A 24,134-nucleotide genomic window follows, 5' to 3' on the forward strand; every position below is an offset into this window, starting at 1 on the left:
CTTACTTCAGTTTAGCAATATTGATAGTGAAGGATTAAATAAAGACAAGCTTCAGATACCAGAGGCCTTAGAAAGTAAACTAGATCCTAAACTGGATTATTCCAAAATTAGAATTGCTCAAAGGTGTAATCTGAATAGTGAAAAATAAATCCAGGAAAGGGAAACATGATATGCAGCTGTCACAGTTAATATATATATTTTAAAATTAAAGTTCCTATAGTGGAAACACCATAATGTGAAACTATGTGTGTGTGTGTCTGTGTATTTCATGCAAAAATTAGGGCAATTTAGATGTTTATTAGACAAGACTATTTAATTCCAAGAAATGTGTTTTGAACCAGTTACAAAGAAGTGAGTTGTTGTGAAATTTCTTTTGCTCACATAACTGGAAATTTTAGGAAATACATCCTTGTTGTAGTCACAGTGGGGTCCCCAAGCCCAAACACTGTCCTAGGCCCGTGCTCCTGTCTGTCTGTGGACAAGCCCTCCCCATGTGCTGGTCCAGATGACTGTACATTATGCAGGCCTCCTCCCACTCCGTGGGTTCCAGCCCAGTGAGGCCACTGGCCCAGTAGCTGTGGCAGGAGGGCCCTGAGAAAGGCCTTGATTGGTCCAGCTTAAGACATATGCCCATCTTTGCACAATGCTTGATTGGCCAGGTTTGGGTTCATGTCACACCCCAAGCCAGCAGCCAGGAGTAGTGAGGGGGCAGTGAGACCTTTCCAGCTGTTGCAAACAAGGTTAGCTCCAGGAAGGAGGCACTCATGTGGCACAGTCAGGGAAGGGGCAGTGTGGACAGACAGAAGAAACAGAAGGTGCCTCTATAGGTTTTCAGAAAAGAGCAATCTGAGAGCAGCCCAATCTTACCATTGGGAAAATGGGGACTTACTCTGTGTCTCTAACAGGCACATTAGGATTCTATTATAGGTTCACGCTTTGGAGAAATACAGACTGCTTGAAGCCAAGAGTACATTACATGACTCTTAAAAGGATTCCGGTCAATTTTAGATCCATAATTGATTTCAAGGTCTTTGTTATCCTGCCTTCTTGAAAAAAATATGTATTCATGCACTGCTCTATGTGGAACTGGCTGCATTGTTATCGTCCTCAATATATTTGAGGATCCTAGGTCTATGGGGCTTTTGGACAAAACTGTTAATATAAAATGTTTTTTATATAATAAGATTTTATTGAAGTATAGTTTATTTATAATGTGTTATTTTCCAGTGCATAGCAAAGTGATTCAGTTATACATATAGATAGATAGATTACACATTCTTTTTTTATAATTTTTTCCAAATACTAAATGGTGCCCATCCAGGGAAAGAGACTGTCAGTTCATAGAGGAATAAATCTATATACTTCAGCTTGAGGAGACTGTAATGAGAGAACAGATAACAGAAGAAGGTAGCCGGGACTGGGGCCACAGTGCGCCGCTGCGCCTGTGGACGTCTGCACGCATGCGCACGCGCTGACACAGCCACGTAACCCATGCAAGACTCACCAGCGCCCAGGCGCTCAGTCCACGCCGCCTCCCACTCCGCCTGCGTGTCTGACTTCACCCTCTAGTGTCACTGTCCTCCTCCACCTGCCGCCGCTCTGCTTGTTTCACGGCCCAGGTCACGGCCCCTCTCCGTCTCCTCCGGGTAGAATGCCCCCTTGTCTGTCTTCCCATGACAGGTTGCACATGTTCCCCTCCCGCCCGTAAACTGACCCATCTCTTCTGAGTGTGTTGGCGGACTTGACCTGGGAATGTGTCCTCCTGGGAGACCATAAGGCTTTCCAAGGGAATCTGCATCCAGATGCTATGTGTCCACATGCTTTCTTTGCTAGAACTGAGGTACCTGAGAGCTCACAGCAGGCAGCAGCTGGGCGGGGGTCCTCCCAGCTCCCCTTTGCTGAATGCCCTTCTCCCCATCACAAAAGACACGCCAAGCTGGCATCCACCAGAAATCTCACTTGCATGTGGTTCCCTGAGGAGGGCGGGCCTTACCCTCTTGCCTTCCTGGTGGAGTGCTGAGCAGGTGGACAGTCCTGTTGAACATCAGGTGGTTTCCAAGTTTTCTTTCCAACCAAAAGGACAAAGGGTCTGAGCAAACTGTGGATTAATACGTCATTGAACATAAATTTTGTGACTGATCAAGTGATGTGTAATAGAGTCAAAGTTTTAAAAACTGAGCAGAGGGATGTCACTATAGCAAAACTTAATTCACTTCAACTTACTCGTGTGAACAAGGTCTTTTCAGTTTCATAAGTCATTATTGACCTGGGGGATTTTGGCAGAAACTAATACCTGTGGTCAGCGATTTGTTACATAAGTGATATTGACACATCTCCAGTCAATAATATTTAGATAACAAAATACCTAATAACACATCTGATTTATAATGTGTTAATAGCGATAAGAATGAAAAATGTGAACTGCATTAATAGCATACCCTGCCTTGCTCTAGTACTAAGTAACCACTCACTTTTAAGGAATTAGTTGAAAAAAGCCTAATCTGAGTCATTATAGATGCATTTCTAATGTCATTTTGCCTTTTTGTTTAAGAAATGTCAACATTTCTCAAATACTCATGTAATTTTTATTGGCTCTTTCCCCTTCATGATCACAATGATCACTTCCTGGTATAGGAAAAAAATCACTACCTTCTGTTGAGAGAGGAAATAAAAATTGCATTTTAATTTATATACATATTTTATTTAATCAGTAGAAAAGCTCTCAAGCACAAAGTACATTCATTGAGGATTAGGTGAGATTCTTGTGGTGTGGGAGAGGGGAGTAAATTCCAGAAAGAAGAGCTGTGCTCTAGAATGCTACCTCTTAAAGGGAGAACTGCTCATCTTTTTTACATGCCAGGTTCTGGACATCAATACACGCTCATCCTTTTTACATGCAGTTTTCAGGACATCAATACACTATCCTGATCAGATTACTTTTATTATATTTTGTAAAATAATGAAACAGATTTAAATAATAATTACAATGAAGTCACATCTGTTGTAACTAGTTGAACTCATGATGGGTATTTTCATTTTTTTTTTTTTTTTAATATTATTTTATTAGTTGGAGGCCAATCACTTTACAACATTTCAGTGGGTTTTGTCATACATTGACATGAATCAGCCATATAGTTACACGTATTCCCCATCCCGATCCCCCCTCCCACCTCCCTCCCCACCCGACTCCTCAGGGTCCCCCCAGTGCACCAGGCAAGAGCATGATGGGTATTTTCAAATGTCGGTTAAAATGTCGGTGGGAATACGTGGTTCAAAATTAGTTTGGGGTGTATATGACAAACATTACTGACACACCAGGTCAGTTTAACCCCAGTAGTTCTGAAGCATGCACCGGTAACTACTTTATTTTGCCCTTTATTCCCAATGCATAGACCAAAGGGAACTAAATCAAGATGGGTTGAGACAGGAGATGGGAGCATGTCTTGTCGGCTTGCGAAAGGGAGCCATAGCTGTCATGATGAGATGAGAAAGAGATTAGTCTTTTGTTGAGACAGTTCCTTTGGGCAGATAAACCTGGTGAAACAGACTCTTGACTGATTTCTTTTCATAATGACCAGGAAATAAGCAATATCATAAGGTACAAGATCATTCATTTAATAAAGTAATAAAAACGAATCCATTACAAAAATACCTGGAAGATATTTGCATTTGGTGTTTGAAATTTTCTTGGGTGACTTTATAAAAGAAAAACTCAGTGGGACTCATGCCAAACTGGAATGATTGTGTTCAACTTAAGGAATTAGTAGCCTTAAGCTGAGCGTCCCAGGTGGCACAGTGGTAACATGCCCAATGTGGGAGACACAGGAGACTCAGGTTTGATCCCTGAGTCAGAAGATACCCTGGAAGGAAATGGCAACCCACTCCAATATTCTTGCCTGGGAAATCCCATGGACAAAGCAGCCTGGCGGGCTACAGACCATGGGGTCACAAAGAGTCTGGATACAGCTAAGGATACATGCATGCAACCTTAGGTTAGCACTTTCTGCTTTACATTCAAGCTTGAGAATTTTCCAAAGCCTGCATTTCGCTGTAATGGCATTTGAGCTATAGGATTATATAATTCAGGTGAAGGACAATGGAAGCATTAAATTTCCTGACTTGAGCTCTGTGACTATTTATTTGGAAGATAATTTACTTATGAATTTGTATTTGGCATCTGCTAAATATAAATTGTGCTTTTCTACGTTTGCAAAAATCCTGCAGTAATAACTTTTTAGTTCAAAAAAGGTTTCTTTTTTTAGTTCAAGAAAAGCTCCCCCAGAAGTGGTTCACAGGAGCCTTGAGCCTTTGCAAGAGCTGATTTCTCTTTCTGACTGGAAGACCCACCCTGTGCTTCTGGCATCCTTCCATGCTCGCCCTCTCCCCCCTCACTGGTGCTTATCACACCTGCAGGCTGCAGGTGGTGTCACCCCTGTTCCTTCTCCCTCGGGCGTCTAGGCAGCCGCCCTTCTGACCCTGTGTGACCATCCCCACCACACACTGCAGGCTCCCCGAGAGCAGGTCCCCTCGCCTGCCGGCCAGCGCGGGCTCCGCGTCCTGGAACAGGCATATGGGTGGGCCCTCACTGACACCTGTCCGTCAAGTTCGAGGACAGAGACCCCTGGGCCCGGGGGAAGGTCATCCTCCATAATTAGAGGGCTCGCGTGGGAAGAGGGGCGTGCAGGCGCTCCCACCCTCTCAGGGAGTCTCAGTGGCTTCACAGCCACCCTGGGTACAGACGTCTCACCTCTTGCTGACTAAGCATTTGCCATTGGCTGGATTGGGTCTGGTGGTTCACAACTGTTTTCACCTCAAAGCTTCTGAGGGGTGTAAAACAAGCCCAGACAAGCATCCTCAATCTTATAACCAGATCAAAAGGGGCGGACGAAGTCCTCCCTTGCCACAAATGCCTTCTGAGTGTCCAGGGCACGTGAGTGCCTGGAAGCCTGCTCGCAGCAGGTGGCTCTAGTGTACCCCAAGGTTGGGGTGGGGGGCTGCTGCCCCAGTGTTTCCTCAGGTAGCAGGTCTCTTGAGGTCACTTTACACTTGCGTGATGCCCACTGGAGCAATGGGGGGCAGGCTGGACTGAGCACTTATTCAGTCTCTGCTCTGTGCTGTGACCTCCCTGGGACCAGCCCTCCCCCTCTACCTGCAGACAGTCCCGGTGGTCTCACCACGTGGCACTGCCGGTCTTGGTGTTCTTGCCTGTCCCCCATAAACTGTGAGTCACCAGAGGCTGGCCTGTGGCCCCAAGTCCAATCAGGAGGCCCTTCCCAACCCGGCATGCATGCCAGGGGCGCCCTGCGGTGGGCTGGCTTCACACCTAGTCCTCATCTCAGTCCATGCCATGCGAGGATCACCGCATCCTCTCCCGGGAGAAACCGAGGCAGAGGGTCCAGGGACGTGCCCCCAGGCAACCAGTCGACCGCCCTCCTTGGGTTTGAATCCAGGTCTCTGTGGCCGGAAACCTGCATGCTCCATCACTGTGCTCTTTTTACATCGCAGAGAAAAAGTGTTCTTTTGACTGGCCCACTTGTTCAGTGATGGTGACAGAGAGGAAGCGAGAAACCAGCATCTGCTCGGCCGTCGGGGCCGCCACTGATGGCCAGGCAAGGGAGCAGCTTTGAGTGGAGTTGGCAGGAGGGGCCGGGAGTGGCAGGCCAGGTGGAGCCGCCAGCTGTGTGGATAAAGCCGCTGGCGCACGGCATCGAGGTGTGACCGCGTCTCAGCAGAGCCCTGGCAGAAAAGGCTGTGGTGGCGTTAATCTGCAGGCCGTGTTTCTCCTCTGTATTTGCCCTCTAATTAAGAGCCTTGCAACAAAAGACAGGAAGAAAGCTGAGAGAAAGAGGTTATTGTTCAGAAGCATTCACTGCGTTCAGATACACTGCCTTATGCATTTGCTTCTCTAAACAATTCCTCCCTTATTTCTGATCTTTATTTGTGAGCTCTTTTGTTAAATATCTGGCAGTTTTTTATTCCCGTTCTTTTGTTTATTTGGGGGATCTCAAAGAAAGCAACACCTCAAGGGATTTTCTCCATGGTGTTCTTTTGATTTTCTTCATTCTCTGTCTCTTGTCTGCTGTCTGGTTAAAATGCTCACTGTCTTGAGTGTGATTATTGTGTCACTTGTCTGTCATTGCCCGAGTCTGTGGAGTTTACACTCAGCATGTGTGTGGTCTTGATCCATTTTAGGTGTCCAACAACTTACTTACTGAAGGAATGATTTGCAAAAAACACACACTGAAACTGCAGCACAACACCATCATTATTTCCTGGATGACCACAAGCAGCATGTAGCTCATATGTTGAGGTTTAAAAGCTATTTCTACACTCAGTGAAAAAACACACCTCTGGTCTGCAGCTGGGCCAGAGTTGTAGACACCTGTCCTCCCACCTCAGTGTTAGGGGGATTCCTCTCCAAGGGTGGAGCTTTCGGTGAACAGTCTTAGACCACCTCACAGCTCAGTATCAGAAAAATGGACCCTCACTTTCGTTCCCCCTACTGTCCCTCATAATGGCTGGCTCCCACATCAGAGTCTGATGGAGTGGATTCAGGCCTCTGTAGTGAGTTATAACTCTGTGCATTGTATTCCTTCTGCTCCCCCACACTGCATGCTCCCTGCTCAAGGGCCAGTAACCGCAACCAAGGACGCTTTTGTCCTTGTTGTTTTAAGTTCTACTTGAGGGTTCTCTTATAAGAACATCTCTTATTTAAACCAGATCTTACTGTCTCATGTGTAAAAATAAGGGGAGAGCCAGACTCTGATGAAAAGTGTCAGTAATACATTAAGCCAAATTGTGTTTGCTCCTGAGGAATATTTGTGAGAAGTTCCTGAACAAGATTAGTCACTTTGAAGTTTGTTTCCATTTTGAAAACCTTAATTTAACAGAAAAAAAAAATTCATGTTCCAACAATTCTGTTAAACCAAGGATCAGACTAGAAACAATTGCATTCATCATGTCATTAGTCTGAATTTTTTTAATGTGTTTACCCATAGTCAGGCTTCCCTGATAGCTCAGATGGTAAAGAATCTGCCTGCAATGCAGGAGACCTGGGTTCAATCCCTGGATTGGGAAGGTCCCCTGGAGAAGGAAATGGCAACCCACTCCAGTACTCTTGCCTGGAGAATCCCATGGACAGAGGAGCCTGGAGGGCTGCAGTCCATGAGGTCACACAGAGTCAGACACGACTGAGTGACTAACACACACACTTACCTATAGTCATGTACAGGATGAAAATCCCCAAGCTTAGTTAAAAATATGCCGATTTTTGAGGGAAAGCGTTGCTCCCGTCACAGGCGCAGTTTCAGGTGAGTCAGGCCGGGGCGAGCTCGCTGGCGTGGTGGCTGACCTCCCCTTGTGTGTCTCGTCCAGTGAGCCTGTCCACGGGGCCCGGCGACCCCTGCAGCGTGGACGGCGCCCCCCCAGTGCCCCCGGAGGCCGAGGAGACCGTGTCTGTCGGCAGCTGCTTCGCCTCGGAGGACACCACAGAGGACTCAGGGGTGATGAGCTCCCCCTCGGACATCGTGTCCCTGGACTCCCAGCATGACAGCACGAAATCCAAGGACAAGTGGGGCACAGACCAGGAGGACTGCAGTGACCAGGAGCTGGCCGGGACTCCAGAGCCGGGCCCCCCGAAGAGCCCCGTGTGGGGCAGGAGCAGCTCGGAGAAGCGGCGTCCAAGGTGAGGCGCGGGCCCTGGGAAGGGTCCATTCCAGGCTCAAAGGACGGAGGCCTCGGTCCCGCCGAGCCAGCCAGTGCTCAGTAGGGATCCACCGCGCTAGGCGCCCTCTCAGAGGTCACCACGCCCTGACTGGGGACGCGTTGCACATGGTTCATGCTATTTCTAGCTATTCAGGTATTTATAAATAATGCATAGTATCAGCCTGTTCACTTTTACCTTTCATATAAACGGTACCACAGTCTGTTTCCACTCAATATCACGTGTTTAAGATTTATCCCTGATGATGTGTGTGTCATTAGTTCACTCACTTATCCATTTCTTTATGAATGGACACTTGAGTTGTTCTGGTTTTTCACCCTGGAATCAATGAGCAAGTTATACATATGTCTCCATTTATGTATAGAGCTTTTTTAGAAGAGGAATGATTAGACCTTCAGAGAAAATTCAGCTTTTTGGAATATTGGCAGATTGCTCTCCAAAATGATGGACTGATGACCACGCCCTCCAGCCGTCTGTAGAGCCTGACCATCAACAGTCACACCACTCTGTGGGTGAGCAGGTGTCTGGAGCGCTGCGCTCCTATCGGCCCCAAGTGGCATCTCATGTGGCTTTAAGATACACGACGCTGATTAGTAAGGATGAGCATCTTGTCATATGTATGTTAGAAATTCAGTTTCCTCTTCTATGGATTATCTTTTCACAGCCTTTTTTCCACAAAATTTGGGGATGTTACTTTTTTCTTAATCATTAATGTCTCCTTAGTTATATATACACAAAGAGTCTCTAATACCGTGGCTTGAATTTAGCTTTGTTTTATTTTATTGTATAAAAATGCTCTTTGAAGAGTGTGTCCTCCTTCTCTGGAATGTATGTGATATTTGGACATTGAGAGATCCTTCTCATACTGCAGAGGACTAAACATCATCAGAATGTCTTGTGAAAGCCTCAGTGTTGCTTCCTGACCTTCGGGCTTCCTGTTCACCTGGAGTTTATTTTCAGGTGTGACGTGAAGAAGGAATCTGTCTCCCACTGATTCCTAGTTTCATGCCAGTCTCCATCAAGTCTCCACACACACGTCAGTCTGATTCTTGTACCCTTTCCATAGACTGGTTAATATGTCTCTGCATCAGCACCCTGTTACAATTCCTTTCTTCATTCTGAATTAGGAAGGCAGGTTAATCCTCAGCATCTCATCCTTCCTTTTTGTTATTGAAGTATGCCATGTTAGCTTAGGTATACAGTGATTCACTTATGTATATACACACATATATTTGTATATATGTATGTACACGCATATAATATATATGCATGTGAAAGTGAAAGTGTTAGTCACTTAATAGTGTCTGACTCTTTGTGACCCCATGGACTGTAGCCCACCAGGCTCCTCTGTCCATGGAATTCTCTACGCAAGAATACTGGAGTGGGTTGCCAGTTCCTTTTCCAGGGGATCTTCCCAAGCCAGGGATCGAACCCAGGTCTCCTGCATTGCAGGCAGATTCTTTACTGTCTGAGCCACCACAGAAGCCCATATATACACACACACACATATTGTTTTTCAGATTCTTTTCCCTTATAGGTTATTACAAAATATTGAGTAGGATTCACTGTACTGAACAGTAAGTCCTTGCTGCTTATCTGTTTTATACATTGTAGTGTGTATATGTTAATCCCAACATCCTATTTATCCCCCCACCCCCTTTCCCCTTTTATAATCATAAATTTGTTTTCTATGTCTGTAAGTCTCTTGCTGTTTTGGAAACAAGTTCATTTGTATCTTTTTCCTTCTTTTAGATTCCACATATAAGCGATAGCATATGATACCTGTCTTTCTCTATCTGGCTTACTTCACTTAATATGATAACCTCTTTTTTTACCTTTTAAATAATTTTAAGAACAAATCACACAAGGTTTTAGAAACATTAATAGAAGTAAAATAGGATTTTTTTTTTTAAAGTTTAAGTTGATCACCAAAATGAGCGAGTGCCCTTATATTTTTCACGTTTTGTTTCAGCTTTGTCCAGATGAACACTCAAGTCTCTGTGTGGTTAATGTAACTGTAGTGTCAATACTCTTTTATTTTAGCTTATTTTTAGTATCAGTTTATCACAAGCATTTCCCTAGGTGGTTGTATACACACTCTAGTAGTAAAGCTCTCTAATCTTAAGGACAATTCCAAGACCATATTTTATTAGACAGGAAATAAAAATGTGGCAATTGGTCCCTTTTGCCTCTGGCCCATATTGGATACCTTGAGCTGAGATTGGCCTGTTTGCAGAGGGAAATTATTTCATTTCCTTCATCATCCACTTAAATATAAAGGAGAATAGCTTTCTAGTAATCTTCAGAAATGTCTGGTTGTTTTGCATGGGGTTCGTACACCTTCAGCTCTATATCTGACACTAATCAGATATGTTACTTCGATACCCCAGGGATGCTCATGCAAGAGTCCTGGTGGACTTCCTGGCATTAACTCAGAGGTAAAATCTTGCTGACTTCCCTTCAAATATGTTCATGTTGTCTGCTGCCACAACCAGAATAATCACAGGGTCTTTGGAACCTGATGTCTTATTCCAACAGGGAACTGGTCGTGTTTATCCATCCTCTTCTCTGGGGTACTGCTGAATTTGAGAGTAATGTGGAGGGGAAGGAGGGGGTTCTGGACCCTCACATACCCACATGGAATCCCACCACCACTGACTAGTTGCCTGGCCCTTGTGGGTCCACTTAACTTTGCTGAGCTTTGAATTTTGCTTATACCTGTGCAGATAACACCTTCTACCTGTCACAGGTGTGGCAGCTGCTGGGCGCCTGTGTGTATGCTCAGTGCCTGTTGGATAACCATTGAGGGAGACCCATTGACTAAATCATCACTGTTAATTTAGGAACTGGAGCACCATGAGTTTTTCATGGCACACCAACTTGCCGTTTTTAGGCTTCAGAGTCAAATGAGGATGAAAACGATCTCTGAGGCCCGCTGCCCTGTCTGTGCTGTTCCTTCATTTGCTCAGAGTTGGGATCAACTCTCTGCCCATTATTTTTCATAGAATGCCTATGTTTTTTCTTTTTAAAAACAAGAGTTATCGCCATTGACACATTAGATGTACTCGGAGACTTCAGCAGGGTGTATCACATTTTTCTGTCCAAATGCATAACTTTATTTATTGATGTCAAGATTACTTAAAATCTGTGGCCACCATGTTAAGCAGGAGTTACAGACTCAGAGGTCACAGGTTGCAGGGAAAAGCACAAGTTTTCTCTAAAGAGTCAAGCCCATGGCTTCCTTCCAATTGTTACCTTGAGAGATTGTAGAGCCACTGTGGCTGGCTTTTGAAGAGAAGCCAGAAATCTAGATTTTTTCTGTGAGGTCTCCCAAATTTTAAATTTTGGCAACCAGTTCAAAGATTCAGGGCCACACACACACACATATCTGTGTGCTGGGCGGGCAGGTCCCAGATGTGGGCTTCACTGAGTGCTCAACACCTCAGCATGTCCGGCTATGCTCACTCATCTACCAGCTGCAGAGTCACTGTGATGACCTGGATATCTCCTGGGATCTACCTCTGCTCAGCCTCTAATGTCTTATAGAATGAGTTCTGCTGAGCACCATTTGGGAGATGCTGCCCATGTCATCCTTTACACTGTCGTGCAGCATTTATACATATGCACCCCAGATAGAGAGGATGGAGAAGGGATACACTGCTCCTGATAAATGGTGCCTCCAGGCATGTGCTGTTTGGTCCTGTCCACAGAACAGGGCGTTGAGAGCCTGGCCAGCAAAAAGGCACTGCAGGCTGATGACAGAGGGTTGGCCAGACTGCAGGGGCTGACTGGTCCTGGGCCAGAGAGCATGTCAGGAGAACGTCTGTGATTCACAGTGGAGCAGATGATTTCAGGTGTCCAGACTAGCCAGGGGTCAAATTCAATGAGAAGAGAACCTATGCTTGGGGGTTGACAGCTCAGAATCAAGGTGAAATAGTCTGAGGGCAGAGCCCACTACTATTCACAGAGGTGTGGTCTTGACGTTGCCCACCTAGAAAGGGCCCTGTGTTGGAGCTCTGCCCAGGAGCACACATGTTCAAGGATTGAGAGATGCAGTAATAACAAAGAACATGATTTCTGACACTTGTGCTCCCAGGAGAAGATGGACAGGGTGACAGGACAGACATGTATTTGCTCAACCTGCCAGCTCCTCCCTTCACAAGCTGGATGCCCCTGGACCACCTTGAGAAAGGGCGGCCACCTGAAGGGGACGGTACTCTGATCTCAGTGCCTACTGCCGCTCCCTGAAGCCACCTCCTGGCTCTTCCCTGCATAATTCTAGCACCTGATTACTACAGCTCATCCTAAGGCAGCATTTGTGTTTCTGGGGACATGTTCTTCCTGCAATGATCTAGAGCCTGGCTGTGATAGTGAGGCCTCTCGATCCTTGGAGCGCCAGACCTCAGAGGCTCAGGAAACAGAAGTTACCCTTTGCTGTGACAGGCACAGCTGGGTCTCTCCAGGTGGGATGTGGGTTCTGTTGGGTGGTGAAGCCATCCGCATCAGACTGAAGCACCCCAGCTTATAGAATCTCTGGTGTGAGACCTGTCCCCAAGGGGAAATAAGGAGTGTTTGTGGTTTTCAACTTTGTCAGGGTGCCCTTCAATACTGTCACCCCTCTGATACACAGCGATTCATTGAGTATTGGAAGGAACAGGGGAATGTCCTTTGTGACCTGCAAAGACCCCAGTTTGTAAGGTCTATAAGGTTCTAGGTTGCTGGGCTGTTTCTCCTCTCTCTGCTGTCTGCTTTCTGCAGACAGCCAAGTCACCCAGACTTTTTTGGCTAAGGGCCACACTTTGACAAATTGGAGACAAAGACTATTTGCTCCAGAGCTGCTGCTGCCTGTCCAAGGAGAGCCTATGGTCTTGGCCTCAACTGAAAGCATTTTTCTTAAGCTATTCAGTCCAGTGACAAAGTGCACGGCTCCTGCTCATGCATCTGAATTTGAAGTCTCTGCTCATTGCAGTCATGGCTACCCCTTCCTCAAGGGTAGCATTGGCTGACCTCCAATTAATGCTGTGACAGTGAAGATTTTGAATTGGAAAGCCTTGAGAATAAACACCAGTCTTCTAAATAGAGCAAACATGAAGACTTGGGAATGACTGGAGTATGCTTTGTGTGCTGTGATCTGAAAATGATATGTTTTGCATCAAGTCCAATTATAATTTGCATTGCAAAATAAATCTATGCTCTCAGTTCAAATTTGACTCAGCAAGTGGGACATCAAATTTCCAGAGTCTCCTTCTAAATGTATAACAGACAGTAAATAACCTCCTTCAGGAAGAATTCAAGCCACATGGTGATGGCTCATCATCCTGAGGGCACCTAAGAGCGACCTTTGCACATTCCTTCCCTGAATAGCAAGCGTGATGCCCACAGAAGCTCTCCTTCCCGATGCATCTTTCCTTCATGTATGATGCAGACCAAATCTCCTCATACTTACAGAGCAACTCAACATGAAGACTAGAAAGTCCATGGTCAGACTACCTGGCATCATATCTGCTCACTGCTGGTGGTGGTGCCCTGAGTCAGTGACTTGACCTCTCACTTCTTAGAAGAATAGCCATGACAAACCTAGACAGTGTATTAAAAAGCAGAGACACCACTTTGCCAACAAAGGTCTGTCTAATCAAAGCTATGATTTTTCCAGTAGTTATGTATGGATGTGAGAGTTGGACCATAAAGAAAGCTGAGTGCCAAAGAATTGATGCTTTTTAACTGTGGTGCTGGAGAAGACTCTTGAGAGTCCCTTGGACTGCAAGGAGATCCAACCAGTCCATCCTAAAGGAGATCAGTCCTGGGTGTTCATTGGAAGGACTGATGCTGAAGCTGAAACTCCAATACTTTGGCCACCTGATGCAAAGACCTGATCAATGGAAAAGACTCTGATGCTGGGAAAGATTGAGGGCAGGAGGAGAAGGGGACGACAGAGGATGAGATGGTTGGATGGCATCACTGACTCAATGGACATTAGTTTGAGCAAACTCAAGAAGATGGTGAGAGACAGGGAAGCCTGGCCTGCTGCAGTTTATGGGGTTGCAAAGAGTTGGACGTGACTCAGCAACTGAACAACATAGCTGATTTACCATGTTGTGTTTGTTTCAGGTTACAGCAGAGTGATTCAGCTATACATCTATATCTGTTCTTTTTCATATCCTTTCCCCTTATTTTTTCCATATGTTTCCCTCATAGGTTATTACAAAACATTAAGTGTAGTTCCCTGTGCTATGCAGTAGGTCCTTGCTGGCTGTCTATTTTATATACAGTGGTGTGTCTATGTTAATCCCAAGCTCCTAACTCACCCCTCCTCCTCTTCCCCGCTTCGTACCTACATGTTTGTTTTCTGTGTCTGTGGGTCTTTCTGTTTTGTATATGAGTTCACTTATATCACCTTTTTCTTTTTAGATTCCACACGGAAGTGATGTCATGTGATATTTACCTTTGTCTAGTTTATGTCACTTAATATGATAATCTCTAGGCCCATCCATGTTGCTGCAAAAGGCATTATTTCATTTTTTCTTAGGTGTCTATGCATATATATACACACACACACCAAATCTTCATTATCCATTCCTCTGTTGATGGACATCTAGGTTGTTTCCATATTCTGGCTATTGTAAATAGTGCTGCAATGAACACTGGAGTACATGTGTCTTCTTGAATTATGATTTTCTCTGGGTATATGCCCAGAAGTGGGATTACTGGGTCATATATTAACTCTGTTTTTCTATTGTAAAGAACCTCCGTGTTGTTCTCTGTAGTGACTACAACCAATTTACATCCCCACCAACAGTGTAGGAGGTTTCCCTTTTCTCCACATCCTCTCCAGCATTTATTGTTTGTAGACTTTTTAATGATGGCCCTTCTGGCTGGTGTGAGGTGATACCTGGTTGTAGTTTGGGGACTTGACCTCTCACTTCAGTTTTCTTGTCAGTACAGTGGAGATCTGCAGTACCACCCCTAGAATGGTGCCTGACATATTGCTAACCTTCAGAAATTGATGACTGATTTTATCATTATTATCATTGATGTTTTTTTAATTGAAAACCTAAGGAAGGATAGAAACTTGATTTGTTGAAGAATCCTTAGAACTGTGTCTACCTCTGACCATCTGCCTGAGTTAACTATTTATAACATCTTTGTTTGAAAAGAAACCATGCACACACATGCATGCATACATTTGTGTGTAGATAGATGGGGAGATGGAAAAGGCAATGGCAACCTGCTCCAGTATTCTTGCCTGCAGAATCCCATGGACAGAGGAGCCTGGTGGGCTATAGTCTGTGGGGTTCACAAAGTGTCGGACACGACTGAGCAACTAAACAACAAGATGTTGAGAGAGACAGAGGGCTGTTGCCTCCTACCTACTTACAGGGATTCTAGTGGAACTAGCATTGTTTCTAAACTCTCATATCCTAAAGGCAGTCTTGCTGGAATCAGGCAGTTCATCTCTTGGTGTATCAATACTGTGAAACTCTCACTCCTGGGGTCTGTTTTGGGAACATTAGTTCCACAGGAATGCTATGAGAGAGGGTGGGTAAGTGGGTGTCAGGCTCTATTTTTTAACAGTTCAGTTCAGTTCAGTTGCTCAGTCTTGCCCGACTCTTTGCGACCCCATGAATCACAGCACGCCAGGCCTCCCTGTTCATCACGAACTCCCGGAGTTTACCCAAACTCATGTCCATCAAGTCGGTGATGCCATCCAGCCATCTTATCCTCTGTCATCCCCTTCTCCTCCTGCCCCCAATCTCTCCCAGCATCAGGGTCTTTTCCAACAAGTCAATTCTTTGCATGAGGTGGCCAAAGTATTGGAGTTTCAGTTTCAGCATCAGTCCTTCCAATGAATACCTAGGACTGATCTCCTTTAGGATGAACTGGTTGGATCTCCTTGCAGTCCAAGGGACTCTCAAGAGTCTTATACAACACCACAGTTCAAAAGCATCAATTATTTGGCGCTCAGCTTTCTTTATAGTCCAACTCTCACATCCATACATGACCACTGGAAAAACCATATTTAGAAGCATTTAAATGCTTTCAGAATGCTAAAACTTTGTAACTATACTAACAAAGGAACATTTAAAAACATTTAAGATGGGGGGAGAGAAGGGTCTATGCTGTGGGTACAGTGGCTACTAGCCAACTTGGGCTACTGAGCCTGCCAGGTGGGTAGCCCAAGTTGCGATGTGCTGTAAGTGTGAAATATGCACCAAGCATAAGAAGCAGTGAATTTTTTATGTCATTTACACATGACAATGATGATAATAATTTGAGTTAAATGTTGGGTTAAAGTATACTAATTAAAAAATTAATGTTAATTTAATGAAAAGTAATCTTGCTTACTATTTTCACCTTTTTAATGTGATTACAAGAAGATTTCAAACTACACATGTAGCTCATATTACATTTCAACTGGACACCATTGTTCTAGAACTCTGAAGCTTTGTAAATAGAAGGCCACTTGAATGCAGAAGTTAAGCATACATGACTGTCATCAACTGTATGTTTTCCCAGGCTTCTTGCCTTTAGTTTATCAAGTGATTGTTTTGAATTCCCATGGGTTGTTTTGGTTGTTGTCAGCAATTGAATTGCTAGCTGAAAAGGACACCTTTTTCCTCTCAGACTTTTTTTTTCTGTGACTGGATAAATTATTTAAAGAAACTTTGCTAGCCACATCAAACAGAAAAATGATTTAATGTGCTGGGGTGGGGAAAGGTCTGCCCACACTCCTTTTCCTTTCTAATGTAAAAAGGAAAAAATGAAAAGGCCCCTGTTTGCCTGGGTGCTGATTCCACGTGTGCCGTTAGCTGTCCTGTGGGGAGGGTGCCGAGCCCATCGCTGCCCCCAGCCCCACGCCATCCACGTGCTGGGCGTGCTTCCGCCAGAAGCTGGCAGTGCCATCCTTCACCCTCTTGTTCAGCCGCGGCGGCCTGTCCAGGGCGATGCTCTCTATGGAGTCCGCTCCCGTGGAGGACAGGCTGCTGGTGACGTTTATTCTGCACGTGCAGCTGGGATCAGAATGTCTGCACTGCTCGTTTGCCCTCACTTTCTTGGTCTCAAGCCAAAACAAACTGTCAGTAAGAAACCAACATTAGAAACTGGGGTGTGTGCTGGGCATGAGGAATGATGCCCGGGAGAAAAACACCTGTGCAGTTGACTTCCAGCTAAAAGGAGGCAGTGGTGTTTCTGGCCAACTGTGCCTCTCTGGGACACATCCTAGGGCTCTCCTGCTAAGCCCGCAGAATCTGCCCTCCAAGCCCAGGGACCCGGTGCATCTAGCTTGTTGTTATAGGAAGAGTGGAAGAGTTATAATCAATTAGTAGAAGTGAATGGGGTGGGGGAGGAAAGAAAAGCACATTCTGCTAAACCTCTCCTCCCTGAAGCTGTATGTTTGAAAGCAAAATAGATACATCACCACTGGTAACTTTGGGCCAGATAATCCATTCATTCAGAAGCCCAGAATCCAGAGAGCGGTGGCTCCCCTTCTGCCTTGTATCGGGAGTGGCAGCAGCTGCAGAAGTGAAGTGGTCACAGGCCTCGCCTTGCCCCACCCCAGAGCTGCTTGGCAGCCTTGGGAGAAGCACCAGTCGAGGACCTGGTTCCCTCCCTCTAGAGCACTCCCAAAGCCAGTGGCTTCTGTTAGTGCCAACTCTCTCCTCCTGGACAAGCAATGCCCCAGGGAATCAGGTCCACACTGGGGTGTCAGGAGCAAGGGTGGGCCAGAGGTGGATGGGGGTGTCAGCAGAGTGTGGGGTTGACCATCTGGGGAAGACCTCTGATTGTACAAGTGGCAGATGGAAGAAAGGGGTGGGCAAGACTGCTGAGCCAAGTGGAGGGCAGAGGAATAGATGTAGGGACCCCAGACTTCACAAGAGCACCTGGATGGGAGGTGAGATGGGCAGGCAGAGAGATCTGAAGTTCTGAGCCTGGGGCTTGGCTCAGAACTTGATGGTTAAGTGGGGCGGCTCAGGCCAGCGTCTGGGTGGGAGGAGCGTGGTGAAGGGCTGGCTCAGGCCCTGCTGTAGTGCCTCCTTTAGGATTTATGGCTGTCGCGCAGTGGTTTAGGATCATCACTGGGATCATCACTATCATCTCAGTAGCAAAATAAAATTATAAACACAACATACTATGTGTATTGGGCATGGCATTCAGTTCCGTTCAGTCGCTCAGTCATGTCCGACTCTTTGCAACCCCATGAACCGCATGGTATAACAAATGTGTAAACTGCTTTCCATAAAATAATTAGTGCTCGTTAGCGGGCTTCCCAGGTGGCTCAGTGGTAGGAACCCACCTGCCAGTGCAGGAGCTGCCGGAGACCTGGGTTCGATCTCTGGGTCGGGAAGATCCCCTGGAGGAGGGCATGGCAACCCACTCCAGTATTCTTGCCTTGAGAATCCCATGGATGGAGGAGCCTAGCAGGCTACAGCCCAAGGGGTTACAAAGAGTCAGACATGAAGAGGACCAAAGAATCATTTTAAATGTTGTCTGTTTGAAAAAAATCACCTCATCACTCAAGCTGCCTTGTACCAAAATGAGCATACTTCAAAGGAGAAAGGATAAAATATTTGCCGTAATCCATCCATTTCAACAAATCACACTGGCTCATAGTGGTGTCTAGATTTCTGCGTCACCCTTGTCCTCAGACACAGATTCCTTTTAGATCATCATGGCCCTCCTAGATGGAGCTCTGTGTCTTAGTTTCTTCACACAACATGCGGCTTCATCTGTGACCTGTGTCTCCGCCCCCACATCATAATTTCATCTCGATGCAGTAGTGGAGGGAACTCCTCGCTGCCAGAAGCTGGAGATGTCTCCCCATGAATATGATGAACATGGTGGTTCATATTTTCCTTCCACAGGATTATTAAGGCAAATTATCAAAAGAGAGGCTAATGAACCAAAGTTCCTACAAAGTCAAAGCTATGTTTTTGCATCTTGATGTACCTGTTTGCATTGCTTTCCAGTTTAAACCAGGAGCAACAAGTGTAAGAGTCTCAGATTCCTTGCATTTTCATCAGTTCAAGATGATTTTCATTCTCTAGTTTACCTTTAATAAAGTAATATCATCAGTGGAACTTTTCTCTTAAATTATTTTTTAATTCATTTTCTTCTAAGAGTACATTATTTTATTTTTATTGAAATATAGCTGATTTTGTTTAGTCACTAAGTCTTGTCGGACTCTTTGTGACCCCATGGACTGCAGCAGCACGCCAGGCTTCCCTATCCTTCACTATCTCCTGGAGTTTGCTCAGACTCATATCCGTTGAGTCAGAGATTCTATCCAACCATCTCATCCTCTGTCACCCCTTTCTCCTCCTGCTCTCAATCTTTCCCTGCATCAGGGTCTTTTCCAATGAGTTGGCTCTTTATCAAGTGGCCAAAGTATTGGAGCTTCAGCTCCAATACATCAGTCCTTCCAGTGACTATTCAGGGTTGATTTCCTTTAGGATTGACTGGTTTGATCACCATCATGATGTATTAGATGCAGATGTACAGTAAATACACATATATATTTATATATGTATAATATGCATATGAATGTATACATGTATAGAACTTAAACTTAGTCACTCAGCCATGTCTGACTCTTTGCAACCCCATGGACTGTAGCCTGCCAGGCTCTTCTGTCCATGGGATTCTCCAGGCAAGAATACTGCAGTGAGTTGCCACTCCCTTCTCCAAGGGATCTTCGTGACCCAGGGATTGAACAATTGAACTTGGGTCTCCCGCATTGTGGGCAGATTCTTTACCATCTGAACCACCAGGAAAGCCCTCATACGTACATATACATTCTTTTTTAGATTCTTTTCCCTTATAGGTTATTATAAAATATTGAGTGTAAGTCCATGTGCTATAGTTTTTAATTCTTATTAATATCATTCTATTCCCATAGAACAATGTGATTTTGCATACTTTTAAGGGAAGGCAAATACTTTGAAGGAAAAGTATAGATATAATTTTGTCTGGCTAGGCTTTAAGCATTCTAAACTAAGAGCCAACCTTTGGAAAACTGTTTTCCATTTCAAATACTACTTTAGAGAGCCCTTACCACTTTCTTCTGCCATATACTTGATTGAATATATAAATTAAATTTGTCTAAACCATCAAATTCTGTGGAAGAGAAAGAGACAAGTTTAGTAAATGCATCCAATTAAGTCTTATGGCAAAAGCAACAGGAAAGGCAAGTCTTGTGCCTCTGTGGTCGTCGTTAATTGGTCCACAGTCGCACACATCTCGGCCAGCGGTCTTTGTCTGCCGTGTCAGAGGACATTAGCTGAGTTGGATCTGGAAGCCCACTTCCTGGCTCCCGAAGAGACACAGTCACCAAGTAAGAAAGACTCATTTACCAGAACACAAACTCTGCTATGTAAGTGAGGATGGTACAAAGCATATTTCATGCATCATTATCTCGGCCTGATTAGTAACAATGGAAACTGGCCCTTGATTCTAACGATCAGCGGGAAAGACCTTCCGCTTTTGCAGAAGAGGGACAATCACCCCGTACGTGTCTCTGTTCTTGGCACCACGAGACAAAAGAGACCAGAGCCTCTGCAAGGGCTGCTCTCAAATCGCTTTGGCAGCTGTTGTCTCATAGATGCTACTGTCCAGGGCTGAAGAGAAGGAAAGCCCAGCTTTCCTCAGCAGGTAGGGACATCTCCCTGGACACCCGGGTGGCAGGGCCGTGAGGCACTTGTGGACACAGATGTGGCAGCCCTCCCAGGCTCAGGAACCCTTGTGAGCAGGGGCAGTTGCACTCTTAGCCAGTTAGCACATGGCCACTTCTCTGGGAAGCAGCGATCATGACCTTGCCTGTCTTCTTACTGCTTGTGAGGCTTCCCATGGGATGATCTGGGCAGAAGAACTCACGGGCTGCAGGCGTTCTCCCCTGCCCACCCTCCCCCATCCGGTCACTGCTGTGGGCGTGGGGAGGGGGCACGGCCAGAGGGGCGGTCACCACTGTCACTGCTGACCTGAAGTTCACCATTGGAGTGGTCGTCGCTATGCGCCACACACACACACACACATATGCATACACACAGCATATACACACCACACACACAGAGACACACACCCCATCTGTGTCTCAGGCATCCCAAGGACAGCAGTGCCTATGGAATGGCCCGACTTTGACTATAAATTGTACCTGCCTCAGATATTTCCAGAAAAGAGTCAGTTACATAGAAAATGAGCTAAACGAATGCTCCCTTTTCCTCTTGGTTTTCCCTAGAAATGGAAAAGCTGCTCCAGCCTCACATGAGGATGAGGAAATATTCATGACTGGACAGTTCCAGAAAACCCTTGCAGAGCTGGACGAAGACCTGGAAGGTAAGCACCGCCCCTCCTGCCTGGACGTCTCCGCCGGGGCCAGGCACCCTGAGGGTGTCAGGGCTACTGACGGCACCGCGGGTAACCACGTGGGGAAGATGTGTGCAGAGGAGACATGCTGCGAGAGAGAAAGTCCTGGGCTGGGGGCCAAGCATGCAGGGAGCTCAGCTCCCAGACGGGCCGTGCACCTGGGCGGCAGAACAGTGCCGAAGAGATGTCCCAGCAGGCGCATACGGCCTGCTCTGCGTAATACTGACTCTGCACATCAAAAGTCTGCACACATGAACGAAAAAAGAAGGTCTCAGCCCTCAGATGAGTTAGGGAAACACTGGGTGCCACTCGGGCAAACAGGCCTCTGTGTTAACCTCCCACCCCATGACCCGCTAACATGTGGTCTGACTTTCAAAGAGGAGCACGGCGCACAGCATCTCACCAGGGACCCCTGTTCCCGGGGGCGTCCCAGGGACTGCACTTCTGTGCATGTATCAGACAGAATAGTGCAAGGTCTGAGCAGGTACAAACCAGCTCAGTGAACAACCAGAAATCTTTCAAACAAAGGCACACAGACTAGAACGTAGATGTAGGCCTTGCCTGACAACCGAATAGAACAAGAAGGAGGCAGATTTCAGAGCTGACCCAGCCTTTTGTCTGATTCACTTTTCCATTTTCTGTCCTCAGATGGGGTTCTGTTCTCAGTTCTGTCCTCAGATGGGGTTGACAGAGCTAAGAAACCTTTGTCAGCCTTGGTCTGTCCCTCAGACCCTGCCTGCAGGCCCACTATGTGCTTTAGGGCTAATTCATGGGGGCTCAAGGCATTGTCACCTGCCTCTTGGGAAGCAGAACAAGAGCACCTTGAGCCATAGATTCTGTGGTGCTCCTTGTGAACCAAATCAAGAGGAAAGTAAAAATCCCAAATCCACCTTCCCATCCTGCTCTGAGGTGGTGTTACTGAGGGCTTGGACTTCAACATCAATTTGTAAGTAAAGATACTGGCAAAATGTGGTACCTCAGTGCCTGCCCTCAAGGCATCATGAATCTGCAGACAGGTCCTTGACTGGGTCCTGTGCGTTGAGACTGGCTCTGGGCATGTGTAGACGACAACCCAATTGACACCAAATAACTTTCACCAAAGGACCCTCGGAGATGAAAATCAGGGTGGGATTTCACTGGTTAAGGGGCATCAGAACCATCCAAGTGGGCTCTGCCTGTGACCTAAGTTGTGCTTCTTTGCAGAAATGGAAGAAAGCTACGAAGCTGACACAAGCTCCCTCAGCCACTCTGTACACAGCATGTCCACCCCCCATGGTGACTCTGAGGCAATTCCGGTGACGTTCATAGGGGAAGTTCTCGATGACCCCGTGGACTCAGGCATGTTTTCCAATAGAAACAACAATGCTGGCTCCTTCGACTTGGGGAGCATGGCTGACAGTAAGGCTCAGCCACCACCCTGCCAGGCCGAGTGCCCCCAGCAGCACAGGCAGAGGTGGGCAGCAGGGCCCAGCTCACTACCTCCTTCCCAGGAGCCTGAGAGAGAAGGCTCAGCCTTGACCAACACCTGGAAGGAGGTGGATCCCAGTAAGATGGAGCCCAAGGCGAGTTCTGCTTCAGCGCTTCACACTCACCACTTGAATGGGAAGGAGGAAGGCAGGGCGCCTGGCCCTGCTCACAGCGGGAGGACCCCAGCCCCCGGGAGGGTGATCCCGCAGCTGGGGAAGGAAAAGGCAAGTGATGGTAAAAGTAATATCTCAACACTACCGCCATGGCATCAACGAGGCCAAGTCCCAGCGGGGAGTTATGGCCTTAAATATGGACTCACAACTTATAAAATTGTCCCTCCGAAGTCAGAGATGAAATGCTACGACCGGGGGGCATCCCTCTCCATGGGTGCCATTAAGATTGATGAGCTGGGGAACCTGGTGAGCCCCCACGCGCATGCCGGCAGGACTGTAGTTCCCTCATCGCCCACGCTGGAGGCAGAAACCCCACCCATTGGAAAAGTCAAAGAGTTCTGGAGGTCCAATTCTATAGAGAAGCACTCCGGCCGGCCCACGGAGGGGCCCAGGAGGACGCCCACCCCCACCGCCCCCACGAATCCGCAGCCTCAGGAAAGCAGACCGAGAGGCGAGCCCACCTCCCCAGACCCCCAGGTAACATTGCCCGGGCCCCAGGCCCCCAGCCCAGAAGACGGCAGCGCTCTGGGGCAGGGGAGAAGCCGGCCACCCCCGGCAGCCGCCCGTCCCCTCCAAGTGCCAGCCGCTAGCGCCGCGGAAGTCCCGTTTCTCAAACCTCAGCGGAGAACGTCCAGTCAGTACATGGCCTCCGCCCTTGCCAAGCGGATAGGGGCCCCGAAAGCCCACAGTGGCGTGGGGAGGGGACAGGGTAACACCCAGAGGGCATGTGAGGGCGCAGCAGCGGAGCCGGCGGTAGCGCCTCCCGTGGTGGAGGCCGGTACTGCCCCCAGCCCACACCCAGGCACGGGCATTCGTCGTGCGGGGGAGGAATCCACGGCAGGGCCGCATCCTGGATGGCAGGTCAGCAGCCCTTACGGGAGGCTGTCTGCTCAGGACTACCCTCCTGGCATCCACGGAAATCCCCGGGGGTCACCAGTCAGAGCTGCCCAAATGGACCAGGCTGCTGTGGGGCGGAGCTGTGGTCTCAGCGGGGAGCGAAGCACAAGGACCCACAGGACCGACTCCGCATCCGACCCGCAGTGCAAGTCTGACGGCTTGAGCCCCTCACACCCTCGCTCAGGAGGTGATCAGACTTCCGGCAGCAGCCTGGTGAACGGCTCCCGGTGGGCCCCCACCCACAGCGAGCCTCCTTGCTCTCCAAGAGTGTCAGATACAAACGGCCGGGCTGGACAGGAGCCCCCGCCACGGGAGGAAAAGCCCAGTGTGTTAAGCACAGGTGTGCTTGAAGCTGATGGTACTCTGCCAGCCAGCATCTTCGGGCCAAAGAAGAAATTCAGGCCTGTGGTCCAGAGGCCGGCTCCGAAAGACACGTCTCTGCACAGCGCCTTGATGGAGGCCATCCACTCGGCGGGAGGCAAGGACAGGCTCCGCAAGGTGAAGTTATTGGTGGGCTT

The 24,134-nt window shown here is 47.2% G+C and overlaps 1 protein-coding gene across 3 annotated transcripts in view; it reads left to right on the plus strand.

Annotated features, from left to right (window-relative positions):
• The window catches only part of COBL (cordon-bleu WH2 repeat protein), a 298,749-nt gene that overhangs the window by 260,042 nt on the left and 14,573 nt on the right, over positions 1 to 24,134 (plus strand). For all 3 annotated transcript variants that reach the window (XM_065938872.1, XM_065938873.1, XM_065938874.1), the window contains 3 exons: positions 7,375 to 7,684; positions 20,952 to 21,049; positions 22,283 to 24,114. In XM_065938872.1, coding sequence (XP_065794944.1) covers positions 7,375 to 7,684; positions 20,952 to 21,049; positions 22,283 to 24,114 — 2,240 coding nt within the window. The remainder of the gene's footprint in view (positions 1 to 7,374; positions 7,685 to 20,951; positions 21,050 to 22,282; positions 24,115 to 24,134) is intronic.

Source organism: Muntiacus reevesi, chromosome 6, assembly GCF_963930625.1.
Source record: "Muntiacus reevesi chromosome 6, mMunRee1.1, whole genome shotgun sequence".
NCBI lineage: Eukaryota > Metazoa > Chordata > Mammalia > Artiodactyla > Cervidae > Muntiacus > Muntiacus reevesi.